At 38.8% G+C, this 14,167-nt stretch overlaps 1 protein-coding gene across 3 annotated transcripts in view; it reads left to right on the forward strand.

Annotated features, from left to right (window-relative positions):
- Nucleotides 1-14,167, forward strand: part of sestd1 (SEC14 and spectrin domains 1) — a 167,498-nt gene that overhangs the window by 90,297 nt on the left and 63,034 nt on the right. For all 3 annotated transcript variants that reach the window (XM_039757762.1, XM_039757765.1, XM_039757763.1), the window contains exons 7-9: nucleotides 10,714-10,827; nucleotides 11,257-11,351; nucleotides 13,083-13,138. In XM_039757762.1, the coding sequence (XP_039613696.1) occupies nucleotides 10,714-10,827; nucleotides 11,257-11,351; nucleotides 13,083-13,138 (265 nt within the window). The remainder of the gene's footprint in view (nucleotides 1-10,713; nucleotides 10,828-11,256; nucleotides 11,352-13,082; nucleotides 13,139-14,167) is intronic.

Consider the following 14,167-nt stretch of genomic DNA (forward strand, 5'->3'; position numbering starts at 1 on the left):
TTGAGGTCTTTGAAATCAGAGCTACTATTTCTCACTGTAGAGCTAAATGGAGAACCGTCCGATCATCAAACTTGGTAATTGGTCTTATCATGTATAAACAGCAAATTTTCTTTATAGATAAATAATGTCTAATAATTTATCATAGTCAGAATCTGTTTGTCAGTGCCACATGGGCCAGTGTCATACTAAACGACTGACTCTGAGAGCACATCTCCGTTAACGACGGAATTGCATGGGTTGATACACAACTGCTCCATGTGTTTTCAGCACAGTGGAAAATTTCCAAAATGACTAATGATGATGACAGTGACTTTACAAATGTTCTCCAAGTAATGCAAGTCTAACTGGAGTTTCACCTTGTCCTTTTGCATTTTATCAGAGTCAATTCATTGGACAGACATGTCCCAGTTCTGTTTGTATGGCCTAAAACACCCGCTTTGCTTCTTTTCTTGTAATTGATTTGTATACATTGTACTTCTGACAAGCAAGTCATCACTTGCACCCATGGGAGGTCACCCTCATGACAAAACCAAACTTAGTTTTAGAGTGGTGTGACTGAGTCATTGGAGATATCGTTCACCCTTAGTTTACATGACTCACTAAGATTATGGAAGTGAAGGGTATGACTAAAAAAATTCTGGAACAGTCATTTAATGTGATGCCAGACTCAAACAGCTTGTCACATAAGGCTTCCACTGCACTCCATCACCTGATCTCTGACCCTTTTCTGCAGCACTCTGAACCACTTTCCTTGCCTTCTCCAAAATCTTGATCACTTGATCTGACCCACACTACCATTCAGTAACTGTTTTACTTCTTAATTCCTCCCTTCACAGTCTGTCACCCAGGCAACTCCAGGACCTTCAAGTGCCTTCAACATTTCTGACTTTACTCCAGTTGGGCCAACTGCTTTAGTCTTTTCAGAGCTTTCACAACCTCCTCTCTTGACAATTATGGCTTGATCCCTCAATTTTCTCATTTCAGATGTTATCAGATTCATTTCCTTAAACAACAACCACCACCTTTATTTGTGCAGCACATTTTCATACAAAACATTATGTATCTGAAAGGGCTCTACTTTACAAAGTATTAAAAAGAAAAATTAATAAATAATGAGGTGCCAAAAATAATAATTAAGAATAAACCAATTTGCAATTCTATAATGTTGATAAACAAGTAACAGTTAAAGTAGAATCCTTAATTATGGATTGCATTGGTAAATTCATTATTTTAAGTTTCTGATGATTATTATGAGAAGTCTCATGCTGTGGTCAGATGGCCAGGGAGGACATGAAAACTTCAGGGGGTGATAGTGTGATCTGTAATCTAGTGATTTAACCCATAATCTGTCTGCCTTTGTTTTCTGACACTTCTAGTTAACCTTCCTTTTCCTCGATTATCATCTCTGCCTTAGCATTCCACCCTATATGGTGGTCCCTTTGCCTATGTACAGGCTTCTTCTTATGTGCTTAACTCTTTGAGGGCTGAATATTTTCTCCGAAAAACAGTTTCTGAAGAGCAATGTTTGCAGCCAGGCTGTCTTCGCATGGCTGGGGCAGCAGAGGTCACGGTTGCAGTACACTGCAATCTGGTTTCTACCTCTTATCATTGTTTAGTGGCAGTTCGACCTGGTGAACATTGTCAGTACCACAATTAGCTGGTGACCAATCAGCTGACGCCGGAACCTCACATTCGTTTTCGTTCACTTGTATTAAAATAGGAGTCCAACAAGACATAGTCCAGTTCAGAGATAATACGCAAAATGTCGTCTGTGGAGTATTTTGCTTTACGCATTCGTTTTGATCTCTCGCCAGATGTCAGCGCCTTTTTTGCCATTGTTTGCGCCCCGCTGCTCACGCAAGCGTAGGAAATCTCGGTCAGACCAATGAATCTTAACATTCCCTCAGGCAATGAGAGTCCAACTAAAATATAACAGTTGGTTTTTTGTCACAGTTTACAGTTGATAACCATCGTCAACTCCTCCTTTTGACAAAAGTTGACATCAGCTCTGAAAGAGTTAACCAGGCTTGCTTTGTCACTTACTACTTGCCACCTGCGCCTGGTGCTTTGTAACCTTCATTCCGTCTTGCCATCCATGTTTCAGAAAATGTATTTCTCACATATTCAACTTAATTGACCCAGACCCTCAGTCTCTGAGTGTACCTCCTCTTACTTTTCTTCATTCCACTGACTAAAAGAGTGACAACCAAGCAATGTTGTGATACACACCCTTCTCCAGGGATCACTTTGACTCGCTTCACCAAGCTCTGTTCAATTCTCCTTACTGTGCTCGTTACTGCACCAGATTCATTTTGCCAGCTTGGTTTCCTGTGTCTGAAACATGGTGTTGCGCTCAACAATTTCTCATCACCAAACCTGAATACAATTACAGTTTACTTTCAATGCTTAAAAGCAAGTTTGTTTATTTCTTAGCTGGCAGGTCACTTGTTAATCCAAAAATAAAACATAGAGCATGAATATTGAATGAAGGATGATGAGGATATTGCCATTTAAATCAAAGGAACATAAAATGGATAAAAATGTCTGAATTTAAAGGGTTAATGTGGCCCGGATAGGCACCAGCTTCCTTTGACCCTAAATTGGATGTTTTAGTTAGGAAATGGAGCTCATAGGCCGTGCTCAATCTGTTCATCATTTACTGTATTTTGAAAGTTTTGAGAACAAAATTCTCATATATAAAGTGTAATGAGAGATTTAAAAATGGCATTGCGAAAATGAAATGGAATTAAATGAATAAAATAAAATGCTTAGCTTCAGCTTTCACTGCCAACCTGTAAATCTCATGATTAATAAGACCTCTGTTCACAAACAAAGCAATTGCAAAATTAATTCTGCCTGATGCCAACTACACATTACTTAAATTCCTTAATTTCCAAGAAAACAAAGTTTTTTGTTTCTTTGACATTTTATTTCCTGTGTCTGTACAATTATGATGACTTCTGTACTGTAATTAAAAATGCACTACTTCTAAATTCTGCTTAAAATGGCAGAGCAAACTAGTAAAAATAGCAGCAGTGTTTAATATTTAATAATTACTTGCTATGCTCCTTTGTTCCTTATGATCCACAAAACTTTTTGAACTGACTGCTCCTCACCAGTGGATTTTAAAAGACAAAGAAATAATTTTTCTCAGGCTGCGTTTCTTAATGAGACACGTTATTTTACTTGCAGTAATACCACTGATTATTTTTATGTACTGTGCTAAAAAAAGACATGAGATCTGTAATATTGTCCTTTCTTTAGTTGTTGACACAGTCATTGTTTTCCTCCTAATTTTAACTTCTCTCATCCCCATATTGTTCATTCTGTATTTCTAGTGACAGGTTAATTCAAGTTAGTTTTTATTTTCCTCTTTATTGATGGCCTTTCTGAATCTTTTGTTTAGTCTGTTTGTTGTATTATGTTATTTACATCTAAAACATTTTCACCCCTTTTGGAAGTTTGCGCATTTTATTACACAACACTGAACAACATTGGATTTAATACGTTTTTTTTTTTTACGTTAAATCAACACAAAAAGTTCAACTTCTGTGTCAAAGTGAAAACAGATCTGTTTAAAGAGGTCTAAAAGAATTTAAAATATAAAATGCTAAATAACTGATCACCTAAGTATTCAGCTCCTTCAAGTCAGAAGGACTTGAGTCTGTGTGCTTGGGTCTCTCTCCATCAGCTCTGACATTTTTTTCCCAATCTTCTTTGCTAATTTGCTCCAGCGCTTTTACGTTACCATATAGCAAGACAGGAAGCACCAGGACTCTAAAGATTTGGTCCTTTTGCAGTTATTGGGAGTGCCACACACCCCTTTCCAGCGACCTCATGACCCCAGTGCTCTCCCAATCTGTCTACTGACTTCATAGGAAGAGTCACCAGAGACATGAATGTCACTGCTGAGGTAAGTAAACCTCTCAATGACAAGGTCGACACTCTGTCAGCAGACAGACACACTGCTGATGGCTGTGGCCAAGAGGTCATTAAAGGCCTGGCTCTTGGTTTTTATCAGGACACTCGCAAGTCCAGACACTCAGACTCCTCACTCAGTCTCTTGAGCGCCCCGTTCGAAGCCTCCATTGACTCCGCGAAGATCACAGCATCGTCAGCAAAGTCAAGATCCGTGAATATTTCTTCAGCAACAGATGCCCCAACAACTTGCTCATTACCCAGTCCTAACAAGCATTGAACAGAATAGGAGCAAAAACACACCCCTGACGAACCCCAGAATCAGCTGGGGAAAAACGCAGAGGTCCTGCCTCCAATCTGCACTGCACTCACAGTACCAGTATACAGGCCGGCCATGATATCCAGCAACCTCAAATGGATCCTGGGAACCCTCAGGATGTCCCACAGGGCAGCTCAAACAACTGAGTCGAACGCTTTGCAAAAATCGACAAAGGCTGCAGTGAAACTCTGCTGATATTCTTGTTTGCGCCCCATGAGGACCCTTAGTGCCAGGATGCGGTCGATAGTAGACTTCTTAGGCATAAAACCAGACTTTTCCGGTCCTGGTGCTTGCTGTCTTGCTATATGGTAGTGAGACATGGATGCTATCCAGTGACCTGAGACGAAGACTGGACTCTTTTGGTACTGTGTCTCTTTTGAAAATCATTGGGTACTGTTGGTTTGACTTTGTGCTGCTCATGGAGTCCCGAATGAGGCACATTACCTGCATTGTGAGGGAGCGTCAGTTACGGTCCCTACGGCCATGTGCCATATTTCCCCGAGGGTGATCCGGCTCGTAAGATCCACATTGTTGAGGACCCGAGTGGCTGGACCAGGCCAAGGGGTCACCCACGTAACACCTGGCTGCAGCAGATAGAGGTTCATATCTAGAGTATGGGACTGGACCTCTTGTCTGCCTGGGGTGGTTGCCAACCGGGATCCCGAGTTGTTTCGTCATGTAGTGGGTGCAGCAATGCACTGTACCAGTGCATGCTCCCCAACTTGACTTGACTTGCTGTCAGGTTGCACGGTGATTGTGAGTGAAAAGCCTTTTTTAAGTCTGTTCACAAATTCTCCAGTGGTTTGAGGTCTGAACTCTGACTCTGCCACTCCAGGACATTCTCATTGTAGTTCTGAAGCCATTCTTGGGTAGGTTTGGCTTGATGGTTGGATTTGTTGTTTTCGCTTAAGGCACAAATATCAAGCAGACTGCAGCAGGTTTTCTTCCAGGACTTTTCCATATTTTGCTGCATTCAGAGTCTCATATTTGCCTTTTAGCAAACTGTAACAGAGATGTCATGAGATTTTTTTTTCTCTATCCTTTCTCCAGTAAGGTTGTGTCTGGTAGAACAGTTGTTGTCTCTCCAGTTTGAGCCACTGTAGCTTATGACTACCTCACAGTTCTAAGGGTGTCATGGTGGCTTCCATCACTACTCATCTTGCTTGTGGGTAGTCTTCTTCAGACCTATTTACAGTTCTGCCTCACCCTTTCCATTTCTTCATGATTGATTTAACTTGATATTCTGTGACTTTTTCTTGCCTCCATCCCCTGACTTGTGCCTTACACAGGGTTGCTTGTTTTTAGCTCTCTTTTGTTTCCATTGTGTAGGTTAGGCCGCCATACTGACTCTCCATGAGCTGAATACGTTAGAACAATCTGGACGAGAACATACACAGGTGCATTTATACTGTAAACAACTGAAACTTCAGGCAGGTGTTCTCCATTGAACTAATTCTTTGACTTCTAAAATCTAGTGATGATTTTGGTGTTTTCACTTTGACATTAAAGAATCTTTTTCTGTTGATTGGTGTAAAAAAAAGCCAAATTAAATTCACTGTGATTTAACTTAGTATAAAAATAAAATGTGAAAATTTTTTTATTGGAACCGTATACTACAGGGAAACCACTGAATGAAACCAATTTGATGAATATTAGTCTCTGGAGTCTTTATAATTTTGAAAGTATTATCAAAAAATGCCCCCTCTATGTTAAAGTGGTATCTTTGTTTAAATAAATAAAATACACATTCTGTTGTGTGCTAAGCAAGGGATTCCAGAGCCGCAGATTTATTCTGCCCACATGGCACTATCAGATTACTTGACTTTTCATTATTTATGCGTGCCCCCCACCAAAGTTTTTCACAAAAGGAAAAAAATAACACAAGTTTATTTTGTATGATTTGAAAATGAATTATACAGTATATATCTAGCAGACACTGCGGTGGGTTGGTGCCCTGCCCGGGATTAGTTCCTGCCTTGTGTTGGCTGAGATTGGCTCCAGTAGACCCCCGTGACCCTGTGTTCGGATTCAGCGGGTTGGAAAATGGATGGATGGATGGATGGGTATTTTGCAGACATGTTTTCTGGTAAATGTGGGATACAGATGACTAGATAGATAGATAGATAGATATATTATTAATCCCCAAGGGGAAATTCACATACTCCAACAGCAGCATACTGATAAAAAACAATATTAATTAAAGAGCAATAAAAGTGCAGTGCAAGTTAAAAAATGCAAGGTGGAGAGTGTGAGGCAGGTATAACAGACTATAATCTTGTGTAGTGTTAAAGTTTACCCCCCTCGGGTGGAATTGAAGAGTCGCATAGTGTGGGGTCTCCTCAGTCTGTCAGTGGAGCAGGACGGTGACAGCAGTCTGTCACTGAAGCTGCTCCTCTGTCTGGAGATGATCCTGTTCAGTGGATTCTCCATGATTGACAGGAGTCTGCTCAGCGCCCGTCACTCTGCCACGGATGTCAAACTGTCCAGCTCCGTGCCTACAATAGAGCCTGCCTTCCTCGGCAGTTTGTCCAGGTGTGAGGCGTCCCTCTTCTTTATGCACACCACCGCATAGAAGAGAGCGCTCACCACAACCGTCTGATAGAACATTTGCAGCATCTTACTGCAGATGTTGAAGGACGCCAGCCTTCTATGTGAAATGTTTAATTTTCCAACTTGTATAGGTGGAGAGGCCTGTACTGTTTGCATAAAGCCGATTGTTCTTTTTGACTACAAGCATAGGCCGTTTTCAGCAGGCTTTGCTGTGTTGCTTGTTTATAACAAAAGGTGTGTGTAAGACTAAAAGACTTAATTATCTGTCATCATTCAAAGTATAGCTGAAAGATTTCAAAATGGCAGCTGCAGTGAACATTCAGAGAAACAGCTAATCAGCATTTAGACAGCACAGCAAAGGCTGCTTGTCCTTTCTGGGAGCGTCCCTGCAAGGTGGCCCAGAAGCATCCAGTGTATCATTTTGTGAAAGCCAGATATTTACGGAGAACAATAAAGATGCATCATTTTGCCTTAATGTCCTCATTTACCATCTTTGCTATCAAAACCTTGGACATTTCCAGATTAACAGCCTCAATAATTCAATTTTCTCATTTACGTGTGTTAGACCGACCATGTAGTTTTCAAGTCAGAAAAAAATATTGTGTGTAATGTGACAGTCCAAACAGTAATTGGGTTCAGCTCCTAAAGGATGAGTGAAGGCTGCTGGTTCAGTGATATAACTGTGCTCTGCTTTTGCACTCAAAGATACGTTGGACTTCTAGACAGTATGAGGGATGGAAAATTGAACAACAGCAGAGCCAAATACAAAGCTACAATAAACAAAAACAATGTGCCTACATCTGTACTGTTCCTGAAAGTTGCACAAAACCTCAGTTTCCATTTGAGCTCACTGCTGCTTCATTTGTGGAAAACACGTGCATGGATGAAGATGGCACAGGGCCATGTCTGATTTGCAGAGTCGCTCAGTTCCGGTCGTACTACATCTAATTTCCTGCTGCTTTTCCAATAGATAACCTTTCAGAAATGAAGTAGCTTTCACAAAATCATATTATCTATTTAGTGATGAACTTTGATAGATCTCTAGCCCCAGCCTGTCCATTATGATGTTTTATATGCTTAACTTGGCAATTTGAAACTTTGTTCACACAAAAATGGCACTTTACAACATTTCCAGGAATTATACGCAAGTCTTGACCTGGCAAATTGTTGGATCGAGTTTGCAAGGATTTTTGGCTTTGTTCACACATGCTTTTTGATCTTGTGTATTCTTTAGATGGTCTACATGTTTGACTTTGTCTTGGAATATTTAATTCACCCTTTTGGTATTCTTGTGATTTTCTGTGTCTGCTGTGCACATTGAGAACTGTGCAGACTTACTCCGTTATTTACTGAACTTGCATTTCACTGCAGTTTCGGTTATTACAAATGATCAAAAGAAAATGTTGGTGTACTTACACTTTGTACTGCTTAAATTTTCAAATCAATATTTATTTGTCACATAAAAATTATACATATAGTAGGTAGTTTTGGTAAAAAAAAAAAGAGATTTTGCATTTGTGACCACGATCTTCTAAAATTAAACAATGAGGAAGCAATAACAAATAAGATTGTTTACCAAAATGAACTATAACACCTTTCCTCAATCTACATTAGCCATGCAACAGACTGGTTTGTTTGTCCTTGAATCTGCACATTTTTTCCTTATTCATTACTTCCTATACGTCTGAAGACAACTATAAGTGAATTGTGCTTAAAACTGAGTAAGAACAATTAGACGGTGCAGTGACTATCACATTTCTAAACAAATCCACTGCCTCACGAAGACGAAACTCAAAGTAGGGATATGGGATTTCGTACTGCAAAGATCAGAAGTGCTCTCGTTAACATGGCCTGACAGACAGCAAGCTTCTGATTACGATGAACTATGTAGAGTCAAAGTCTCCAAAAAAAAAAAAAAAAACCCTGTTAGACCTATAAATATGTGTTATGTGTATAGAGAGCACATTACACATTTTAAAAATAAACATAACCTGATGTTAGGGTAAAAACGTTTTGTAACATCACATTATACATTGACCTTCGACGGCACCAGTGGACTAAAGACAAAGGGATAAGCGTGAATGATTTGTTGTTGCAGGTGTTGTCTGTGCTCTCTGTTGTTGTAGGCCTGAAAAGAACTGGCACCTACACTTGTGAGAATATGAATTGCAAAACATGCATTTGATGTAAGTGGTGTGTCACACACCGTGTAAAGGACTGCCATGTAGAGAGCTGATAATGAAGAGCAACAGGAGATGACGATTTCAGTACTCAAAGCACCCGAATCAACAACTCTGCTCAATGACTGCAGTAGATGAACGGATAAGGTTACACAACGTCCACCTTCTGACTGCACATCAAAATGAATCACTAAAGAAATTTAACATTACTGTCTAATTGGAATTGCAAAGATGCCCTAACAGAATAGCCACTGCATTTTAAAATGTATAGCCATAGACCGCAATCCTCATCTGTTTGCTGTTTGTAATGTCATTATAGTGATGTAATAGCTGACAGAGGCATTTCTCAAACATGTGGCACCCAGTAGCTGCAGTGGTCTGCGTGCGTCTGCCTGTCTGTCTCCACTGTCGCAGCGCTCATTACAACGTGCAGATTAATTATTAAACTTTTGCTAACTTGTACTACTGAGCTCCTCAATGGATGGCATCAGCTTTAGCTTTTGATTTTCTCTTCACATCAACTCTTTTCTTTAGTATCTTTTGATCTCTCCCTGATGACCCGGTGGCAGTTTAAAATGCATGGGCTGGAGAAATTGGGGGCGGGTTTTTTTTGGAAGAAGCCCCGTGGACGGAGCCTTTGCACTGCAGGATTTCGCCGCTGTTCACATTGCAATTTTTAATGGGTTGTCTCTCGATGTGTGTTCTTGTTTGAGAATCACGACGGGCCCCACCAGACTAATTACAGCCTTGCTTTACCAATCTGCTTCTCCTCTGATACAATATGGAATGAATGGACCAGTATCAGACAAACTGGACATTTGCTGAAAGATGCAAAATACTACACTCATCACATTTGTGAAGAACCTATTTTTTCAATTAAGAAATGGGTTTGGAACTGCTATTAAGTACACTGTGGTGTATTTCGTGGGCAATTGTCAGAGAGAGTGCTGCATCATCTGATTCTTTTGCAGAACTTTCTGGAAATGTGTTTTCCCATTCTCATTATGGGTTTTATTGACTATTGGTTGGTGATGGGAGAAAACTGGCATATTTATCCATTTAAAATTAAATCTACAGCACAAAGTGTGTGGAATGTGAAGTCATCTGGATTCATTCTGAATCAACTAAATGTAGTAAATTTAAAATTTAGAAATGTAATAAATTAAAAATTAGAGGAATTAGACAAGACGTTCTAACACAGGCTCATAGTACGTTCTGACTATCACAAAAGTGTGATCAAAACTGGAGACCTCTGTAGCTCTTCTTTATTCACTCCTGCATGAATTCATTCTGACTCTTATTGAAATTGATATACTGTATGTATTTTTCTATACCTTTCGTCTAGTTTTTGAGTTGGCTTGAAGGTGTGTGGTATATTCGTTTGGCCAAGTCAACACCTGTGGAAACTTCATTGTTGAACTTTAAGATGCCTGAGCTTGGCAGAGGTTCACTTATATGGGCTTATTTAACATTTAGCTTTCCATCATGTGCATGGTATTAATGTTTTGCTTCTTAATAAAATTGTTTTACTGAATTTACTTGGCACTATGGGATTATCATTTGTTTAAATATGCATTTTTGTGTGTTTGGCAGAGCTACCTACTAACTCAACTGACTGCCACTGTAACTCTCTGGCCTTACCCTGACACTTCATGAATAATTTTAAGGTGTTTACAATATAAACAGTTTCATAAAATAATAGTATTTGTCTTTTTTATTAATATAAATTCTTTTTCTCACTTTTAGGTTATTTTAGTGTCGGCTAATAAGTTGGCAAGATACATAGAACCCTGCCAATTGACAGACGAATTTGGTGGAAGTCTAATGTATGATCACATAGACTGGCTCAACAAGAGACTGGTTGGTTTATGTTTGCATTATTTTTCATGAATCATTTCAGAGTTTGCTTTATTAAAATGATTTGCCACAGTTAAAGCCACATTTTTATAAGTTGTTTCAGTTGTGGTTATCTCTGTCCCCTTCCAGGGTTAGGGTTAATGTGGATTTAATATACCACCAGGTTACTGTCTGTGGGTTTCCTCTTGTTGTTGAAAGACGTGTGTATTTTATTATTCAGTTACCCTAAGAAATGGCCCAGTATGGGCAACAGTGGGTTTGTGCATTAATGTTTTCTGAAATTGCCTAAAATCCATTGCAATATGATGCTTCATGGCTTGGTGGATGTATATGAGAAAATGAATGGCTGCCTTAAATTTATCTCTGTATATTTATTTTTATTATAAAAAATTTTATAAACTGTTTTGTATTTCTGTCCTTTTCTTGGGTTAGGTTTTTGAAAAGTTCACCAAGGAATCTACATCTTTATTGGACGAGCTTGCTTTAATTAATGGCAATGAGAAAGGCAACCAGACTGACAAAGAAAGGTATGTGCTTCTTTTACATTTCTTTTACACCATCGTTCATACAGAATTTGAATACAGTATTTACTTTTCTCTGGTATGGTGTCACTGAGATAATTCTACTGCCTTAAATGTGGTCATCTCCTAATTTATTTCTTTAGCATCTTACAAGCACTGGTGGGCTCCATCATGGAGATCTGTGTGTTCTGGTTTTATTCTGCAGTCAGGCCTTATAGTATTGTACACAACACATCTGGAATTGAAAAGTTAGGGTGACTTGACCAAAAGAGTGCTTCAGTGCCAAACACCCGCTCTCTCTGTTTTATACACTCTTCATTTTTGATGATACGGAGATGAGAAATGTGTTTCACACACAGAAACTGAAATAATAAATGCAGTTAAAGTTGTTTTGCACTGGTTTAGGTCTTTCCATATTTATTGTATAGATAGATGGATAGACCCCGTGACCCTGTATTCGGATTCAGCGGGTTAGAGGATGGATGGATGGATGGATGGATAGATAGATACTTTATTAATCCCAAGGGGAAATTCACATACTTCAGCAGCAGCATACCAATAAAAAACAATATTAAATTAAAGAGTGATAACAATGCAGGTATAACAGACAATAACTTTGTATAATGTTAACGTATGCCTAGTTATGCATTAATAGATATTTGTGTGTCGCAATCTCAGGCTTCCAGCTGAGTACTTTGAAAGAGTTTTTTAACAAGAAAATGGGGACACAGTTTGAGTAAATTTTGTAAAAACATTAGAATGTTTTTCTTCACACAGAGAGCCACAGACAGAATGTAGACTGTAGAGTTGTAGAGCAGAGACTCTCCAAGTTTGGTCCGTGAACCACTAGTTGTCAGGTGGTCCCAGGCATCGATTTTAGAAGAACTTTTTTTGCTGATATAGCATCAGCACACAATGTCAGACTTTCTTGCAGACCATAACATCTTTGCTTCTACACTACGTGGTTCCACTCCACTCCTGTTCTCTGAGCCAGCATGGTAGCTAGCAGAGTAGCAACACACAAATGAGTTTGCAGCATCTAAAGAAGAGCAGTGTGAGTTTGATAGAGTTCTGATTATGCTTCATTTTACTGACTTTTTAAGGATACCTTTCAAAAACATAATAGTGAGAGCAGTACAGAAACTTAAATTAAGGAGGTGCTTTCAGATGAACAGCCCTGTTCAGGCCTACTAACTCGCTTCCTTTGTACACCTGTGGTTGTTACAGTATTTTTCACATTAGTAAATCTAGAAACAGAATCTAATAGGTGTAACGTGGAGTGTAGTAATGAGTGACTGTTGGCCATAGGTGGTACTCCATATATCCTAATGGTTCACATCCCCAAACACTTTGAGTACCACTCTTGTAGACAACAGAATTTTAAGATCCTTCAAAACTCAAGTGTTATTTTGGAGAAATTAGATGAATGGGATTGGCAAGCTTTGCTGGGCTGAAAGGCCTGTTCTCAAACAAAATTGTTCTAATTTTGTAAAACTCGCAGATCTCCCTCTTCTAAGACTTTGGTAGTGTGTGCTGATCACTCACTCTTGAGTGTGGAGCAAAAGTCCTCTGAATTTCTCTTGAAGGTTATCATGGTGTGGGTGACTTGTACAATTCTCTGGTTGGTTAGTCTGCATTTCATCGTTTTGTGTTGAGTAATACTTGCTTTCTACTTTTCTAAAGACAAATGGGATATTAATTGCATTCCATCCATCAAATATTTATTTTCTTTCACAGGTCAATAGATTACAATTTTTTGCCATCCTTTGATCCAGAAACTGTACTACAGACTGGTAGGTTTTCTTTTAAAATGAATATACTTAGCCCTGCAATATGTTTTAGTTCTTAACTTTAAAAGGCTTTTGTTACCATGCAGATATTTTATAGCCATTCTTATTTAAAAAGAAAAATGCCAAAGGAATAAAATACTCAGCTTTCAAGATGAGGCTCCTTTTATACTGTACATATTAGGGTTACAACAAATAATTAAGTATAAAAAAAAAAGAATTTTATTATTTTAAACAATATTGTAACTTGGGAGGAAAAAAAGGCTACAGTATGCAGCAGTCCAAACAAGACCATATAACAATAAAATCCGTTGTTAAAGTAGAAGTGATATAGCACTAAGGTAGGGTTGCCAGACGTCCCATATATATGGGAAATGTCCCATATTTGATCATTTTGTCCCCTGTCCCGTACCGACCTTTCAGAGACACCCAAATGTCCCGTATTTAGTACATTTTCAAGTTTCGTAATAAAAATATATTTTTACTACCTTCTTACAGTATGTAGCTGTAACTTTATAAGTAATTATACTTTCTTTTCTCAGATTCTCTTGATGAAAATAACCCAAATGTAATGAGAAAGCTAATGTTTGCTGCCAGTTTGCAACTTGTTTAGTTGCTATGGTTGGCTGAGGACGGCAACACTCTTACCGTTGTGCTCTCCAGCCGCGCTGCTGTGCAGTTCTGTATCAGCATTACAACATACAGTGACTGTCACCAAAGTGTGTTGTTAGTACTTGCCACGGCCCACTTTTTTTCTAACTTAAAAACTAATCCATTCATCCATCGATGCCAAAACGTAAGTAAATTTCGTATTGAATATTCCAGCAAATGGACATTTATCAAACAAGGCAGAAGCTGTTTTGAAGCAAACTGTGGTGTATGTGATTGCACTTTCAGTATTGAACATGGCAGGAAGTCTGATATCAAGCAGCACATTATCTCTCTCTCTGTCTCTGTCTCTATATATATATATATATATATATATATATATATATATATATATAATATTAGTCTGGATGTACAGGGGGCATGTAT

Source organism: Polypterus senegalus, chromosome 6, assembly GCF_016835505.1.
Source record: "Polypterus senegalus isolate Bchr_013 chromosome 6, ASM1683550v1, whole genome shotgun sequence".
In the NCBI taxonomy this organism is placed as follows: Eukaryota; Metazoa; Chordata; class Cladistia; order Polypteriformes; family Polypteridae; genus Polypterus; species Polypterus senegalus.